Source organism: Necator americanus, chromosome II, assembly GCF_031761385.1.
Source record: "Necator americanus strain Aroian chromosome II, whole genome shotgun sequence".
NCBI classification, from domain to species: Eukaryota; Metazoa; Nematoda; class Chromadorea; order Rhabditida; family Ancylostomatidae; genus Necator; species Necator americanus.
The window spans coordinates 20,608,057-20,627,366 of record NC_087372.1 but is presented as its reverse complement, the minus strand read 5'-3'; the positions used below and the strand labels follow the sequence as shown (position 1 = coordinate 20,627,366).

At 42.0% G+C, this 19,310-nt stretch overlaps 4 protein-coding genes across 7 annotated transcripts in view; 2 read left to right on the top strand and 2 right to left on the bottom strand.

The window, feature by feature from the left end:
• The window catches only part of RB195_018725 (uncharacterized protein), a gene marked incomplete at both ends in the record, with an annotated part of 52,940 nt that extends 33,630 nt beyond the window's left edge, over positions 1-19,310 (top strand). Inside the window, 5 exons of one of the 3 annotated variants that reach the window (XM_013437838.2) lie at positions 16,002-16,053; positions 18,692-18,810; positions 18,884-18,979; positions 19,057-19,167; positions 19,254-19,310. In XM_013437838.2, the coding sequence (XP_013293292.2) occupies positions 16,002-16,053; positions 18,692-18,810; positions 18,884-18,979; positions 19,057-19,167; positions 19,254-19,310 (435 nt within the window). Of the gene's footprint in view, positions 1-28; positions 163-397; positions 758-16,001; positions 16,054-18,691; positions 18,811-18,883; positions 18,980-19,056; positions 19,168-19,253 lie in introns of those variants that run through there. The other 2 variants (XM_064186289.1, XM_064186287.1) reach the window with 2 other exon arrangements.
• On the top strand, positions 1,476-1,736 carry RB195_018728 (uncharacterized protein; the record flags this gene model as incomplete). Its single annotated transcript, XM_064186293.1, has 1 exon — positions 1,476-1,736. One exon carries the CDS (start codon positions 1,476-1,478, stop codon positions 1,734-1,736), a length of 261 nt encoding a protein of 86 aa, XP_064042172.1.
• On the bottom strand, positions 11,657-12,034 carry RB195_018727 (uncharacterized protein; the record flags this gene model as incomplete). The annotated part of the gene is made up of 1 exon (XM_064186292.1): positions 11,657-12,034. The coding sequence occupies one exon, from the start codon at positions 12,032-12,034 to the stop codon at positions 11,657-11,659; it is 378 nt and encodes a 125-aa protein (XP_064042171.1).
• RB195_018726 (uncharacterized protein) lies at positions 14,504-15,607 on the bottom strand (the record flags this gene model as incomplete). 2 transcript variants are annotated; one of them, XM_064186290.1, is made up of 1 exon in its annotated part: positions 14,504-15,607. In XM_064186290.1, one exon carries the CDS (start codon positions 15,605-15,607, stop codon positions 14,504-14,506), a length of 1,104 nt encoding a protein of 367 aa, XP_064042169.1. The 2 variants fall into 2 exon arrangements, with proteins under 2 accessions (XP_064042169.1, XP_064042170.1); XM_064186291.1 differs by having other exon boundaries at positions 14,504-15,388.

The window sequence follows — 19,310 nt, the reverse complement described above, 5'->3', positions numbered from 1 at the left end:
ACGTTTCAGTAGTACTAGCCTTTTGTAGCGGTTCTGATCACCGTCTCCTTCGTGCGAAAATACGACTTAGCCACAGGATGGAAAAGGACATCTGCTATCGGCAACGAAAGAGAAAAGAAGTCGTGTACGACGATTGCGTGCTCGAGGACTCCTTGTCCCAAGGTGACTGGCACATCGAGAAGGACCCAAACGTAGACTACGAGATGCTGCTCAGAGGATTACGAGCCCGTGCTGAGCGTGCCTCGAAGCTGCGCACGACAAACTGCGGCTGGACGTGGAACGAATTTCGAAGACCACCAAGCAATTGTTGGAAAGAAGAAGGGCTTTGAGGCTTGATCCGAATGCATCGCACATTGAGGGGTTAGTAGCAAACACTAGCTGCAGAAAAGCGTTGCAGGAGGATCTTCTGAAATACAAGCAGAAGAAGATTCTGGAAGCAGCACAAAGAAGAACGAGTCTAAAGAAGTGCCGCAGGGATCTCCGCGAATATAATATTCCTCTAGCAGCCTTGCTGAGCGAAAACGGGACTCGCACGTCCTCTCGTCGTGAGATCGAAATCACTGCGGAGAGGCTCTACTCGAGCTTTTTCCGTTCATCAACTCCTGTGTCAAGCCCGATCATCCCCACTGGTGAAGCTCCACCACGGATTCTACCTTCGGAAGTACGAGTCGCTATCAAGAGAAACCTGGCACAGCTCCCCGACCTGATTTTATATCAGCTGACTTTCTTCGGGCTGGGGGCCGTCCGCTTCATGTAATCTTAGCCACGCACATGACATCCTACCTTCAGAAAAAAAAGACCAGTAGAAGACCTCACGAACCGTTCTTATCCATAAGAAAGGTGACCGAGAGGACCTTCGGAACTACCGTCCGATATGCTTGCTGAGCGTGTTCTACAAAGTATTCACCAAGATCATCCTCACGTGCATATCTAGGACGCTGGATGGAGCCCAGCCTCAAGGACAAGCTGGATTCCGCGTGGGATTCAGCTGCTTGAACCATATCCAGACCGCGTCGAGGGTCATAGAGGTTTGCCGAGAATGCCGCCTGCCCCTTTTTCTAACCTTCGTTGACTATGAGAAAACCTTCAACAGCGTAGAAACGAATGCAATACTGTCAGCGCTGGTCAATCAAGGTGGGTACGCGTCGTATGTGAGGATGTTAGCCAATTGCTACGATCGATGCACGACTAAGATACAGCTTTTCCACCGTCCTCTCACCATACCCATTGGAAAGGGGGGACCACAAGGCGATACTATATCGCCGAAAGTGTTCACGGCTGCATTGCAATGGATAATGATCACTTTCCTGGGAAGAAAGGGGCATACGTGTTGATGGAAGATTTCTCTCGAACCTTCGCTTTGCGGACGACATCGTTCTCTTTTCGAGCAGTACCAATGAAGCAGAAACGATGCTCCACGAATTGAAAGCAGGAAGAGAACAGGACTGCGAATAAACAAAAAAAAGACACACTCCATGAAGAACGCCTACTGCGAGGACGGAGGAGTACAACTTGAAGGCTCCCAAATCGTGGAAACTTCGTCATACGTATACCTCGGGCATTCTATTAACATGGAAAACGACTTGAAGGAAGAACTGAATAGAAGAATGAGAGCAGCATGGGCAGCACTCGCAGCCGTCAGGGACGCTACGGACCAACTCACGGACAAAGATCTTCGTGCCCATCTGTTCGACTCGAAAGTTCTTCCAGCGCTCTGTTACGCAGCGGAGACGTAAACAAACACCGCTACCACGTCTAGGAAGCTACTTACTACCCACAGAGCCCTTGAGAGATGCCTTCTGAAGTTTAACCGGCGCACGCAACGCCTAGCCGGCCTTCGCAGCTCCAAATTAAGAGGAATGTCCCGTCTTTGCGACCCAGCAGATTATGTATCGAAAGCAAAACACAGATGGGCCGGTCACATTATGAGAAGAATCGACTATAGATGGACTAAAAGAACGCTAGAGTGGATCCCATGAGATGCTAAACGCCCTTGAGGGAGACCGCCAACGAGATGGGGTGACGCGTTCGCTACATGGATGGACCAGCTGAGAGCTCAGCTGGATACGGCTTAAGGACCTCGTCAACGTCACTCACGAAACTTGAGAACATCTTGGATGACAATGGCGAGGGAACGAAACGAGTAGAAGAGATGTTGGGGCCCGCACGTCCAGTGAAGACGGGCCATTTAAGTATCTAAGTAAGTATCTAAGATTTCACTTAAGTGAACTTCCTAAACAACTTTACTTAACCTATGATTTTGAACAACTTTTATCACCAAGCACTTTCCTTTTTTGTTCGTTTCAAAAAGTGCATCGTAAGAGCTGCGGGAGCTGCAAAAAGAATTCGTCGTATGAGCAGCAAACGAGAAGACGGTCTGGGCGAGAAGTCAGCGAGAGGTAGCGCAAGAGGGACGACCAGTAGATTGTGTGCGCGTGAGTGGTATTGCTCACGATAATCTGGGATTTTATACCCAAGACAGTAAACGGTGGTTCAGTGGTAATGTTTATCAAAAGAAGAGCAATGAAGTTAAGAGCGCAGAATAATTGCCGGCCTGCTCCGGCTAGTACAAAAACAACATTTTCTACAAGTGCACCACCTCCTTGCCATATGGTCGGCAAAGAGTGACAGTATAGCAACAAACATTACAAACTATCAATTATCATGTTCCGAGATCGGAACACTCGGGCGACACAACAAAAAAGGATCTATACATTACGAGAAGTGTCGTATTTGCTTAGAGTTTTTAAATTCTTCTTCTTATCCTGGAAAATGTTGAGTCCAGAATTCCCTTTGAGTTGACGAGTGGAGGTAGAGCTTGCAGTTTGGTGGGCGGAGACGAGTAGAAAATCCTTGCACGCTGCGGATGTTGAACAAAAGCGTGTTATGAGAAAAACCACAATACACGCAATTGATCCCAGAGTATTTCCTTGATTTTTCAAGACTAATGTCTAGGAGGTGCGATGCAACACTGACCTGCGCAGACGCAATGCAGTTTCAGTAGAAGAATGGTTATGGAAACAAGAGTTTTTAGCACAGTGACGATAATTTTAATTAATAGTATAACGATGGTGGGACCCAGCACATAGGTGTTATTGGTGTTTGTTATTGCAATAGTACCTAGCGTTCCGAGGACTAACTTCCAGTGTTCTTTGAGAACTTTTAAGAGTGGTTGAAGATCAGGTAAATCAAATTTTCCAAAGTACTCGGGCTTTCTACTTTACTTTGGGCTTTCTTCGCTATTTTATTCGGAATAAACATGACTTCGCTTAGTTCTGACATGGTATACGAGTGTTCCATGTAGATCAAATGTGATCTCATGCCTATTGCAAGACCTATGACAGTTTTGCTGTATCAGAGCGTTACTAAACTTGAGATAAGCACTGGATGGTTGCCCAGGCATTAATGCGAGTTATGCACGAGTCTTTAACTTGTGCTCCTTCAAGGCAATTATAGCAGCCTTTTATTTCTTCAAGTGTTATATCACAAGATTGTTCTGTGATGTAATGTGCGCTGTTGAACATAAGGCTTGACTCAAAAACAATGGTGCTTTCATGTTAGTGAGTATAGGCGTTGATACTTCCTTCTTCTAACCTTATTTCTGTGAATGGGCTTTTAATGGGAAGTACATTTGTGATCTCTTTATGCAGGTCCCTAATAGAACCTAGTGGGTATTTGCATCCTCTAGGAGCCTTTAGATTTTCACAAGTACAAACCATGCGACTTTCGCTCTTTGAAAACTCCTCTTTCGCTTGTATATATGACTCGCATTTCACAGGAAGGCTAAAATCATTTGGGAATATCAGTGCGTTGTTTTCGGAAACAGCGAATCTTCTGTCCATTAGAGGAAAATGTGATTTTTCAATTGGAACTGCAGTAATCGTTAGCTCATCGTACTTGTGAGTTACAAAGGGTGTTAGAGTCATTGATTTTTCTTTTCCTCTGCTATACATCGTTATTTCGATGTCAGCCTGCACTGTTGGTGTCCACTACATGCAGCGCACAATTTCAAACACTGACCTACTTTTTCGTACTTGTACCAGACGCAAGAATGAGCATGCTAGCACTGGAAGAAGACATTCGCAGACATTACCGCCGCGTGTTTCTTCACAACAATGTATCCTGGATACTTTGAGATAATATCTCAAAGTATCCAGGATACATTGTTGATAATATCTAATTCTGGTATAGTATTATTCGGGTACATTCTGTTACAAATGTTTTGTGTGCAGAATCCCATCTGAGCGCATCTTGTGGTGTGAAAAAATTGTGCGTCGTGCCTCTTGAAGAAGAGTGAAAGTTTGCTGCAATTGAGTGTTATGCCGTTATTTTTCACTCTTATCATATCCACTGTAGTATTTAAATGGTTGATTTGAATACAAACTTCTGAATCTATTCTGTCAAAGAATATTTCTTGTCTAAATTCGAACAGACATTTGCCTCTTGTCGCGCACACCATTTCTGCAGTGTGCCCTGTGTAACCATGTTGACAAGCTAATGTAGCACTTTTGAATGCTAAAGTGAACAAAATGACTACTATTAAAGTGTTCGCAATTAGAGGACATGGTTTGAACGTACTCAGTTCACACTCAACTTGTACATTAGTTTTTCTCTGACTTTGTTTTCCACATTTGCGACACTACCAATCACACACTACCAATCATTGCTACAAGAATAGAGTACAAGACAATGGATGAAGTAAGAACTGCGCCTAACGGCAGCAATGTGGATTTCCTAAGAGTGCTCTACTCAAGATTGTTGAAGACGTCGCGCAGAACTCTTGACGCTCGCATTTTTCAACCATCTACTTCATTTCTCGAGTAGAGGCGTAATTTTACCCTTAAAGGCTGGTGAAACTGGAAAAGTATACCGAATTTCTTTTGTAACGTTTTTTAATGACTTGCATTTATGATCAAAGCACAATTCAAATTGTCCTCTAGGAGGTGTTATAAACGTGATACCTTCATCACAAATAATACTGGTATTTGGTTGCGCATCATCATGGTTAATTAGAAACAAGGATAACATTGCAGTTATTAGGAAGGATACTGTTGATTGAGCAGACGCAAGGGTCATTGATCTGTCGAGTTTCGAATTCTCGAATGACGTCTAAAGCGCAAGATTTGGAGGTTCTGGCTTGATGATTTCCAAATTGCAGTTGGGATATGGATATCATTATCCATGATCTCAGAGTTTCGTTCAACCGATTGTTGGTTATCAGACACTGAACAAATTTCTAGAGGGTATATCTTATTGACTGGTCTTTGCAAAATTTTGCGGATGGGCATTAGAATTTTAGCGGACCTCATCATCCCGTCCGCGCTTCGTACTAAATCTTCTATTTTACCGTATACCCATAGTCCTCTGGGCAGTAATTACTGTTCAACTAGTACAATTTCGCCGATTTCTGGGATTTTACTCACATGACGTTTCTGATTCAATTGACGTCTGTGGCTGTCACGTAAAATAGTAAGATATTCAGTGTTCGATTTTTCCCTTTGTTGCAATGTTTTCTGAAGATGCAAGCGCTTCGAAAGCTTCAACAACTGTCTGTATCAACTCGGGCTCAAATGTGGGATCGTTTCTGAAATTGGACATTTCAGAGTTTGGAATTGAAAATTTCAAATTCCTCGTAGAAAATCAATAAGTCTGAGTGGGATTTCAGAAAGATCAGTTGCTGAGAGTTTCGTTAGTGGACGTGTATTTATAATTGCCTCTGTACGGGTGACAACAGTGATCATCTGTTCAAATGACATTTTCTTCCAATTGACTTTTGGAAACTTCTTTTCACAGACCCACCAAGTCTTTACCATACTCCACCCATCTATGGAGATGCTGGTGGGCTAAAAATCCATTTAATGCCTTCAGAGGCACAGTAGTTCATTACTGGGTTCCCTGTTGTTTCATCACCTTCGAACAACTTTTCAATTATTTTCTGACCAAGTCTGAAATTTGATCAGCAGTCTCTTCTCACTAAAAGAGGTACACCACTACGCGATACAAATCGAATAAAACTATTGAAAAACGCCTGTGCTAAGGTTTTCTACCGCTTGCAATTGGATCACTCTGATTGCAAGACAGGTGTAGAGACAAATATACGTTTTTTCATTTCTGCTGGATAGAAATGGTCCCATAAAATCACATCCTACGTCTTGAAACGGTTTGCTTATTGTCACCCTCTCTGATGGTAGTGGTGGCATCTCTGAAAAAAAAAAGACAAAACTTGGCATTTCTTACAAATGGTACAATCTTTTATGTACTTCCTAATTGCTCCTAATGGCTGCGGAATCCAATATTTCTGTCTAGCTAGAGACGGTATGTGACCCTTGCCACTTGCAATGCAAGTCTGTAATAATGAGTCTAGCGAGGTCATTATCGATATAGATAGGCATTTTTGTATCTAAAGGTAGATTTGCACTTCGAATTCTTGATTTGTATTTTATGATTCCGTTTTCATCCTTTACGATTATTTGGTTCGGAAACCGTTTTTGCAGTTTTTTCATTCTTATGAAATGATGCTACGATTAATTTCTCACTTAATCTCATCCTTTCAAGTCTCAGTCAATTATCGAGTTCGGGTCAATTCGGGGATCGAGACTGTAGATATTGATATACAAGTCTGATCGTCCGGCTTACGCCGGACTCTCAGACTTTGTGTGGTGTTCGCTTCGCTCACTTTCATCAACTAACCAAAATATACTTTTAAATTGAAATTCAAAAATTAGTGGTAGTGATATTTTCTGTAAATAATAAGAGTTCTGTTTTCATGTTGTTTTGTTATTTTCTTCTTTCTTTTTTAATGTATATAAAGACAAAAAATTTCATAGTTTTTTCTAAACGCGTCAGTTCTACATTTTGAGAATATTCAAACTTTAGCTTCAAACACTACTTCGGTTCGAATATAATATATACACAATTTTAAAGCATTACGCGAAGAATGGGTGTTCTCCCTATTTTCCTCAACAGCTATCAAGGAATGATGTTTAACATAAAATAATGTGAAGATCATCGTACTGATAAAGGTAACGTTCTTTGTCAAATTATGTAAGCTGTTGGCTACTATTTAAGCAGCCGGTTTCATTCGTGTTTCCACTTTCTGAGGAGCACAATACCAAGCTGAGGCAAACGTGCAAGGAAACAAACGCACGGAGGAGTCATAGAGGTGATGAACATCGCGCGCAGTAGCCACGGGTATCAAACGGCTGCAACGTGCCATTTAACTTCTGCGACACGCAAAAAAAAAATTACTGCAAAATAATACTGTACAACAGTTCCACGCTGTCCGTCGCACCCAATTTTACAGCTTTCGGGTTTTCAATGTGCTCCCCTCGCTTGCACAACTCTTCTTACTGCTGAACAGCACTTCTACTGAAATTACTCTGACCCTAAAGGTTTTTTAAATCAAAATTTCCGTTAACTGTTCCAGAATACCACACATATGTAGTAGAATGTAGGATGTAGAACATAAGCAACATGTGGATTTATTAAAAAAAAAAGACAGAAACGAAACAAAATAGTATATCGAAAAGTTTATTCGTTCAAAGTAATGTTGACCATTTTACCTGAAACAAAGGAGCGACACTGTGAGCAACTCTCCACGTATTTAGGTTGTGGAAAAGTTTACAAATGAGCAGGAACAAAATCTTCGTAATCGACCATTTTCTTTGCCTTAGAAATACCCGAAAGAGACTGCAAGTCACTATTTTCTCTTCACTCATTTTCTTTGGGCCTAAGAAGGTCAATAGGGTTATATAAGAGTAATAGGTTTTTCCGAAGTCTTTTCTTTTTTCGAGTAATAGGTTTTTTCATGAGAACAGGACTTTTCGGTACACTGTCACCTTTCGGTACACTGTCACCACTCTTTTCATTTAGGAGCACGCTTCATGAAATGTCTAAGAGTAGCGAGTTTTCTTCCTTAAAATTTCTGACAAATATGGTAGAAACATACTGAACGCCATGTAGTGAAATATATCATGAGAACAGGACTTTTCGGTACACTGTCACCACACTTTTCGGTACACTGTCACCACTCTTTTCATATCGGAGCACGCTTCAGGAAATGCCTAGGAGTAGCGAGTTTTCTTCCTTAAAATTTCTGACAAATATAGTAGAAACATACTGAACGCCATGTAGTGAAATATATCATGAGAACAGGACTTTTCGGTACACTGTCACCACTCTTTTCATATCGGAGCACGCTTCAGGAAATGTTTAGGAGTAGCGAGTTTTCTTCCTTAAAATTTCTGACAAATATAGTAGAAACATACTGAACGCCATGTAGTGAAATATATCATGAGAACAGGACTTTTCGGTACACTGTCACCACACTTTTCGGTACACTGTCACCACTCTTCGGTACACTGTCACCACTCTTTTCATATCGGAGCACGCTTCAGGAAATGTCTAGGAGTAGCGAGTTTTCTTCCTTAAAATTTCTGACAAATATAGTAGAAACCTACTGAACGCCACGTAGTGAAATATATCATGAGAACAGGACTTTTCAGTACACTGTCACCACTCTTTTCGGTACACTGTCACCACTCTTCGGTACACTGTCACCACTCTTTTCATATCGGACACGCTTCACATACATACATACATACATACATACATACATACATACATACATACATACATACATACATACATACATACATACATACATACATACATACATACATACATACATACATACATACATACATACATACATACATACATACATACATACATACATACATACATACATACATACATACATACATACATACATACATACATACATACATACATACATACATACATACATACATACATACATACATACATACATACATACATACATACATACATACATACATACATACATACATACATACATACATACATACATACATACATACATACATACATACATACATACATACATACATACATACATACATACATACATACATACATACATACATACATACATACATACATACATACATACATACATACATACATACATACATACATACATACATACATACATACATACATACATACATACATACATACATACATACATACATACATACATACATACATACATACATACATACATACATACATACATACATACATACATACATACATACATACATACATACATACATACATACATACATACATACATACATACATACATACATACATACATACATACATACATACATACATACATACATACATACATACATACATACATACATACATACATACATACATACATACATACATACATACATACATACATACATACATACATACATACATACATACATACATACATACATACATACATACATACATACATACATACATACATACATACATACCTCCTGCTCTCTGCAAACAGCTACCAAAGAATGAAGTTTTGGCATAAAATGACGTGGAAGACGTCATCTCACTGATAAAGATAAAGTTCCACGTCAAATCGCGCAAACTTTTAGCTCAAAACACTCATTCGTTTTCGTTCCCTACACAGTGTAGACACGATTTGAAAGTGGTATTCGAAGAATGGGTTTTCCTGTTGTTTCTCCCTAACAGTTACGGCAGAATAATGTTTAACATGAAATGACGTGGACAACATCATCGTACTGATAAAGATAGCGTTCCACGTCAGATCACATAAACAGCGTGCTACTATTTAAGCAGCTGTTTGAACGTGTATATCCAGTTTCTGAGGAACAGCGGAGCCGAGTAGGTGGAGCGCAACGCCGAAAGTGGTTACAACTATAAAACTTTTACAACGTCCCTAGCTTTACGACGCCGGCACACCAACTCGACGCCATTGGACCCGTCACACCCCCTTCTAAAGGTATCTATCATCGGTGCACCAACTCTACACCATTGGACCCGTCGTACCCCCTTCTATAGGTATTTGGTGCCGGTGGACCCGTCGCACCCCCTTCTATAGCAATCCGACGCTGTGGACCCGTCGCACCTCCTATAGGTATCCGACGTCGTGGGACCCGTCGCACCCCTTCTATAGGTATCCGACGCCGATGGACCCGTCGCACCCCCTTCTAAGGCTATCTGGCGCCGATGGACCCGTCGCACCCCCTTCTAAGGCTATCTGGCGCCGATGGACCCGTCGCACCCCCTTCTAAGGCTATCTGGCGCCGATGGACCCGTCGCACCCCCTTCTATAGGTATCCGACGCCGTGGACCCGTCGCACCCCCTTCTGGGGCTATCTGGCGCCGATGGACCCGTCGCACCCCCTTCTATAGGTATCCGACGCCTTGGACCCGTCGCACCCCCTTCTATAGGTATCCGACGCCGATGGACCCGTCGCACCCCCTTCTAAGGACCCCCCACCCCCTTCTAAGGCTATCTGGCGCCGATGGACCCGTCGCACCCCCTTCTATAGGTATCCGACGCCGTGGACCCGTCGCACCCCCTTCTAGGCTATCCGGCGCCGATGGACCCGTCGCACCCCCTTCTATAGGTATCCGACGCCGTGGACCCGTCGCACCCCCTTCTATAGGTATCCGACGTCTTGGACCCGTCGCACCCCCTTCTAAGGCTATCTGGCGCCGATGGACCCGTCGCACCCCCTTCTAAGGCTATCTGGCGCCGATGGACCCGTCGCACCCCCTTCTATAGGTATCCGACGCCGTGGACCCGTCGCACCCCCTTCTATAGGTATCCGACGCCGTGGACCCGTCGCACCCCCTTCTGGGGCTATCTGGCGCCGATGGACCCGTCGCACCCCCTTCTATAGGTATCCGACGTCTTGGACCCGTCGCACCCCCTTCTAAGGCTATCTGGCGCCGATGGACCCGTCGCACCCCCTTCTAAGGCTATCTGGCGCCGATGGACCCGTCGCACCCCCTTCTAAGGCTATCTGGCGCCGATGGACCCGTCGCACCCCCTTCTATAGGTATCCGACGCCGGTGGACCCCTTCACACCTCATTTTATAGCTTCCTAGCTTCGAGGCATTAACTCGACGCCGGTGGACCCGTCGCACTCCTCATTTTGAATTTCGTGACTGACACACACACACACACACACACACACACACACACACACACACACACACACACACACACACACACACACACACACACACACACACACACACTCACACACAGACACACGTGACAGAATAAGCCCGTTATTATATAGTAGATAATTGATGTCAATCTCGTAGAATTACATCGATTGATCCATTCCACTAGAGCGTAGTTTCCAGCTAGATGGCTCTAGTTCCAGCCATTGCGGCCCCCTCACTCAGCTGTGTGAGTCGAGTTGAGATGATGTAAGACCTCGTCGCGTCCCTGCATCTGCTGGATTGTTATGTGTTGGAACATGGAAAAAATTCACGGAAATGCCTTTGCTAAAAGTGATCTATTATATATTGTGGTCAAGATTTTCTAAGATACTCTTTCCCAGTCTCATTCATTTGAGTATTCCAAGCATTTCTAACCTTGAAATTGTTTGCCGGCATTTTTTGGGAGTCAACTTTGACTTTCTGCTAATCAATTGCGTAACTTCGTTAGTGTCATTATGATGCAAGAAGGCGCAACTTGATATAGCAAGATTGCTTGAATTACAAAATATTCGTAAATCTATTTTTGAGGTGTGAAGGTTTTGCACTTCTATATTTAAAGTGTGAAGATTTCGCACATTCGTGAGAATTGTCCTGGGAATGCTGATATTCGCACCATTGATCCTTTGCAGATAGAGTTCCATCTATTGGTCATTACTGGATTAACATAGTCATTCCTCTTAATTCCAGTGTCATAGATTTCTCGCATTAGCGATTTCAACTTGATGAACAATGGCGCAGTTACACTTATAGGATCGTAGACAGAATTTATTATACTAACCACATCTCGCTTAGTAAGTGATGTTTTCGGTGGAAGATTTACTTTCACGTTAAAATCATCTGTTTCTGTGTTATATTTAACACCTAAGAATTTGCTATCATCAGAAGGTGATTTGTCTTTCTCATGGATTCCTTCATTTACTATCTGAGACATATTCTCGTAGGTTCATACCAATTTCCTTGAAAAGATTTTTTGAGTCGACATACTTCTTCAAAGCTTCCTGCTCACCTACAGCTGTCAATAAAATATTATCAACATAAAACTTTCTTGCTATTTCATATGAAAGTGAGGTATTCTTTCCATTTAAGTAAGCAAAAATTGTGTGTCAGTCACGAAATTTGAAAAGAGGAGTGCGACGGGTCCACCGGCGTCGAGTTGTTGCCTCGACGTCAGAAAGCTATAAAATGGGGTGCGGCGGGTCCACCGGCGCCGGATTGGCGCGTCGGCGCCAGATACGTATAGAAGGGCGCGCGACGGGTCTACCGGCGTCGCATTGGTGCGCCGGCACCAAATAGCTACAAAAAGGGCTACGACGGGTCCCGCGGCGTCGGATTGGTGCGCAGTAACTTCGTATGCATCTCGCAAAAGGTAAATGGCATGTTTCATAGCCGTGGCCACTGGGCGCACCTTTATGCTTTTCACCTTTATGACTCCCCCGCGTGTGTATTTCCTTCTTCGTTCGCCTCAGTTGGTAGCATGCCGTTTTCAGAGAATGGACTACTTAAATAGTAGCAAGATGTTTACGTGATCTGACGTGGAACGTTATCTTTATCAGTAGGATGATATCTTTCGCGTCATTTTATGGCGAAACATCATTCTTTGATAACTGTTGGGGGGAAAACAAGAATAAAACCCATATTTCGAGTGATACTTTTAAATTTTGTCTGTAGTATACTGATAAGGAGTGTTTGAAGCTGAAGTTCGGATGTTTTCCAAATGAAGGACTGACGCTTTTAGATAGAAGAATATGAAATCCTTCGCCTTTAGTTATAATATAAAATAGGAAGAAAGATTGTTGGAGATACACGGGTTCAATTTCATAGAAAACGACACTAATATTACTTTTCTTTGATCAGTGAAGCGAGCGAAGCAAACATCACAGAAAGTCTGAAATCCGGCTTAAACAGACGTTCAGACTGGTATTCAATATTCTAGGAGATGCGATAACGCTGAATGGTAAACGCTTAAATCTGTAAACAACTATGTTGTCCTTTGTCGGTATGCGACTGATGTCTTTGACCCGCTGAAAGCGATAAAGGTCTTTGTGCTCGTTTACGATTCTGCTCTGAGAGAATGCAGCTTCGACATCGCATGTTAATATAAACCTGCTGATTCGACTGCGAATCAAGATATGGTGGATCTTATTAACGAAAGATTCACAGTGAATTAGCTCATTTAATGATAGTCTACCTCTTTGTTTCGAGGATGCATCAAATACGATTCTGAGAGGTTTTGTTTTTGAAGGTTTCCACATTCCAGAGTGTGGCATATAATAGATGCCAGCCGCGTTTTGGACTGTACCTCTTCGATTTTGTAAGGTAATTGTTCAATATTTTGCTGTAGCACGACCTTTGCTCTTTGTTGGTGGCCAGCTGTCTTTGTAAGGACTCGAGCCTACGGTATGCCATCGCGTAATTATCGGCATTATCAATCACGTTGTCCTTAAGAGGAAAAGGTGCAGTCACAACACTGTCCTCAAATCCTAATCCAATTAGAATTTGTGGATTTTTGTGTTCACCTCTCAATCTTTGATTGGACAAACAAATATCGTTATCTTAAAGAAACTGCTTATCTCGTTCTAGAAGATATGCTGAACGAAAACCGTTAGTTATCACGGGTTTTGCTTGAACAGTTAAATGAATCTCTTTTTCAAAAACTGTAGAGATTTTCAATGCAACGAAGAACGTTTCTCAGTATGGCCACCAATGCCAGACATGATGCATATTTCCGTTTTTAGTTTTGGGAGTCCAAAATCCTCTGCTGTACGTTCGTTTATTATAGTTCTCTGTGCACCAGTATCAAAAAACGTTAAACACGCTCACATTGGCCTGTTTTATTATTACACATATTTGCTTCGGCAGTCATGAGCACCACTTGGTCTTTTGTGATATTGTCGTTAGAGTCGACTTTCACGGAAGAATCACTTTGAATTGGATTTTCAGTATGTACATTCAGAGTTTGATTTCGTTGACGAACGTCATTTAAGGCGCGATTGCGCAATCCGGCACTATTCCCTCTTATTTCGCCAGTAGGAATCCTCTGTTGTTTTTTGCTGCATTGTTACCAAAGCGCAATCGATGTGAGATGTGCTGATGTGCTGATGTGTTACATTCTCGGATGATCTTGTAAAGCATAAGTTTTGATGACGCGTCCTTCCACAGAGCGAACACTTTGGTCTACTACACTGATTACTTTTGTGCTGGTTGCTGAAAAATTTTCAACTGCGACTGAAGTTAATCACAACGTTCCTCTTTTGTTGGATATCTGTTATTGTTCTGCAATTTTGCCCTGAATGCTCAGAGCTGTCACAGAAAATACACTATCTATCATTTTCCCTTGTCTCTGACTTATGCAGAGTTTGATACCTTTTGATTTCTGTGTTTGCGGTCTTAAAACGACTTTTTAATCTTGATTCGACGAACTTTCTAGCGTTGATCTCTTTCGAGTTGCTCTATAACGTTTTCTACTTTCACATCTTGGATACATATAAGGACATTTTTTCGCAATATTGTACGGAAACTTTTTCAGTATTCTTTCTGTCCACACAGCACCTTGTTTATAAGGTATATCCTGGCCCACCGATACCATTTGGTTAATCAACATTCTTATTTTGGCGGAAATATATGTGCAATTCTTGACATTATTCCTTGCACATGGAAGATCAATTTGTTTCTGCACGATCTTTGCTATGTTTATAGGTTTGTTATCATATTTTTTCTTTATAGTTTCAACCATCCATTTATGATTTTGAGGAATTAGTTGTATCCCTTTGATAAACATCTCTGCCCTTCCTCGGAGACTATCTTTGAGAAGAAGCATTTTCTCAACTGTACTGAGTACTTTATTCTGATGTACCAGTGTTTCAGAGACTGCCCAGAATTCTGGAAATTCTTCTTCATCTCCCCAAAACCTAGGAAGTTTCATTTGACTTGGTTTGAGAGTTCTACTCTTCTTCGATCGCATATCTGCTAGTATCAAAATGATGAAGGTTACGTCACTACTTTGATCTGTTGCCGTTCTGGCACTTCCCGCCACCGTTTGTGGCGATCGATTATTTGCATCTTCAAGATGCGTTACTATTAGTTGGTTTCTGTGTAATTTTATTTCCAGTTTCCTTGCAAATTTATCAACTTGATTTGCTGCTTCTCTGGCCCTTCCTTCTAGCATAAATATCATTTCATTTGCTTTTGCCATGATATCAGTGGATTTTGCTTCGCTTTCAATTTCCCCGACTTCTTTTTCGAGATCCTTTTTGTTGCCTTTTGTTCTGGAATCATCATATTCCATCTGCAGTTTGTCTATCAGTGACTGCAATGAGTTCCTACTCTGTTCGATAGTTTTTATACTACCTTTTATAAGGTTGGTTGAGGTCAAGTATGCCTCAAACATTTTCTCTTCGGACCCATTTGGGTTGCACTCTTCTTTGTAGAGTGAAAATTTCTCCAGAAGTAGCTTGAGAGTTTTGGCGCTATGGGCCGTAGGTTTTCTATGGAAAACTAAAGACATCTTTAACGATGTTGCACAGCTATGGGCTTGCTGTGAGCAGCTGATGGGCTTGCTGCCCTTTTACGGGAATTTATTTGGTCCATGCACCAGAAAAATGTGCGCGTGAGTGGAATGGCCCACGATAACTTGGGATTTTATACCCAAGACAGTAAACGGTGGTTCAGTGGTAATGTTTATCAAAAGAAGAGCAATGAAATTAAGAGCACAGAATAATTGCCGGCCTGCTACGGCTAGTACGAAAGCAACATTTTCTACCGTGCGCCGCCTCTTTGCCATATAGTCAGCAAAGAGGGGGCAGTATAGCAACAAACATTACAAGTGATCAATTGTCATGCTCCGAGATCGGAACTGACTGGTCGTCCCTCTTGTGCTACCTCTCGCTGACGAGTCGACAATGTGTAGCGATTATGACGCTGTCAAGAGTTCGCGCGGTGCTGTTATCGATGGTGATTGACTTTCTGAATACGGGTACCTTTTGACTGTTCCTCCCTTCACCAGGAAAACTCTGACTGTTTCAATAACCTCAGGGCGAGTATATCCTACTTCTCTTAAGATGTAGGGCAACTCAACTCTGACCCTAGCCCTGTTTACTTCCTTGCTGTTGACTTCTTACTGTGGGAAGGCAGCAAAGAAGTCATCTCCCCAATGACACTCACGCCACTTCACAATTATATCCTTGTCCAGTGGTATGTATTCGTATAAGGATCCTCGATAAACTTACTTCAACCTGTAGCTGCAGGAATACACCATTGCACATATCAATAGAGCATTAGGCTCAGCCAACTTTCAAGGTAAAATAGGCGATGGAAAGTGATTTTACTGAGATGAAGTCCATTCCGCAGCTATAATTGGGAGTAAGTTGTTCAGTGGCTGCTGATCTAAAGCAGTTGTAAAAGGCTATGGCTGAAACGCGCGCAACTTTCATTGGACAGCTGAACTAATGATTGCCCAGCTATAATAAGGAGACAATGCCAAAATGTACGGCACGAGAAAGTAGGCTAGGTAGTGACTAAAAATTATCTCCGTTCATGATTTCTTGTTATGCCAACGAGGTTTAGGTGAAACTGTTTAATTGGCCTGACGTTTCGACAAACTCGTCTTTTTCAAAGGCCTGAAAATGGTTCGAGGTCTTTGATACCATGCATATCCTCGCCAAGCCTCGATACTGTTCCACCAACTTGGAACAATATCGAGGCTTGGCGAGGAGAGAGGAGGAGTTTGATGGGATATGCATGGCATCAAAGAAAGAAGAGGCTAATAAGAAAGTTTCACCTAAACCTCGTTGGCATAACAAGAAAACATAAATACACTGTCAAATGTCGGGGTTTCAAGAAGAGAGGATTTGGAGATTATGTCCGTTCAAATTTCACGCACCCCTCTTATATATTTACTTTTACTTATCTAGTGTGTGTTGAGTTTGTAATTTTTAGCCTATTTTACACTTATTTGGACTTCTTATCTATACTACTTGCTTAATTGTCAATCCGAACAGCGTATTTTGACCCTTCTTTTATTTTAGCTTTTGCTCAGTGCTCTTAGCATTACAATTTCTTAGAGGCTCGGTGGTTCGATGATTTCATTGACCACATCATTGAACACATTGATATATTGACGACAGCTATCCTGCACTTAAAACTGGGATCAGGGACCGAAACAATCTAGCACAATTTGACTTCCTCGCATCCTTGCTGTAAGGAGCAAACAACAAAACCTAGAGGAGAAGGTAAGCAGAGCAGTAACGAAGATTTGCGCTATATTTTGAGAAAGTAAGGTATGCCTGTTCAAGATGTTACGCACCTCTCAAAACTGACCTCGAGTTGTTCTTCAACTCTGAACTCCTGAATTTCTGGCACTGAGAAATTTTAATCCTAACCAGAATATGGGTCACTGTCATTAAGAAAATTGTGTACGTTGGTTTATACCCATGATCATGTCTTCAATTAGATCACAGAAGAAGCAACGAGAGTGGTTAATTTAGATGTTGCAAAACTTTCGCAACATTGCGTGCAAAGATTGTACGGTTTTATAACGTTATTCTGTTAGTATTCTCCCGGTGTGTACCCCTTCTGTGTAATCATTTCAAGCTCATCGATCTCTCTTAGGTATCAGCAGCTAAAAGTGAGAAGTTTTTTTAGGGATAGCCACAGCTCTTTTGGAAGTTGTGTTTGCTGTACGTAGCGTGTGATTCTCGAACTGATCCATGAAACAGTTTTTATTCCCTAGTTCGTTACAGGCAGTAGCAACAAGTAGGATTTTTGAGGGTTGTGTTGACCCCTTGTGATCGAAGTCCTTTCGGTTCATCGTTTTTTGACTTCCTCGCTGATTGATCTCGAATTCAGTCTACTTCGTCCAATATCCGATTGCTATGCTTCTATTTGTCAAGAGCATTCTTTCGTCGTTAAATTCGCTAGAAACGTTTGGTGTGCTATTGACAACTACGCGTAAACTTGTGAACAACTACTTGTGAACGCTGAAATTCCTTGTATTTGTTTCGGTTCCCACGAGATTTTTTTTTATCAAGAGCAGGGGAAATGGAACGAGACCGCGCTCATATTCCTAATCTACAATCCTAACTTTATATTGTATCACAGAGACCCAACATCGTCAATTTCGTGATGTGCTGCTCTTGCGCCATTTCTCTCTGCCGGTTGTATGAAACCGATTCCTGACGCAAGCAGACAGCTTGAAGCCTCTTCTCGAGTGATGCGCATTCATGAAATCTCTTTCGCGAAAAGGCGGAAACCAAGCTTTGATTCTGCTCATGTTTTTAAACTAAAGTGAAGAAATCTACCAAAATGTGTTTACAGACAATTATGCAGTGGCCATTGAAGGGTATTTGAAATTTCCTCAAATTCATATGTCACGTACCAGCACTTGAATCTTTTTGGGCGTGATAAGCACCATTTTGTGGTCGTTAACCATAGCCACATTTTGATGTTCACAGATTAGTCAAGACGTCTTTTAGGTGGGCTACGATATCCCAAGCGTGAAATACATTAGTGCTTTACATTACAATACATGCTTTATATGTTTTTAATCCAAGGAAAAGGAAAACGTATCACAGCGTTTGCCTTTGTTTTCCAGGTGGTTACAAAGGTTATGGGCTTGGAGCAATGGTGGAGATTTTCTGCGGAATTCTTGGCGGTGCCCACTGGGGTCCGCACATTCGCAAGTGGATGTCAGCTACCACCGCCGCAGACCTCGTGAGTTCTCCAGAATGCCTTAAAGGGGAGAAAGCATTCAAATTCATTCTCAAGAATCAGATACCGTTCTTAGGGACATTGTTTTGTTGCTGTCGATCCGGAAGCATTTGCGCCAGGATTTTACCAAAGGATGCAAGAATTTATAAATACTATGAGAAATCTCCCACCGGTAATTATTTCCATTTTAGAATTGGTATAGGTTCCCTAACATGTCGCAAGACTTCCTAAATGAGTGCTCTATCTCAGACTAATGCGAAGTTATCAGTGGAAGTAGCAGGAGATGCTGAAAAGAAGCATATGAAGCTGGTAGAAGAGGTTAGCGGCATCCCCTACCATCCGAATCAGATAAAACACGCGGTAAGTCAAAGGAGACCCGAAAAAAAACAAATGTGATCATTTGTTTGCTACTCTCATTTTCTACCGATTTATTTAAACTTTTGCAGGATGAACTTGCCCAAAGGCTCAACGTAAAGAAGTTGACAATCTTGAAAGAATGTTGA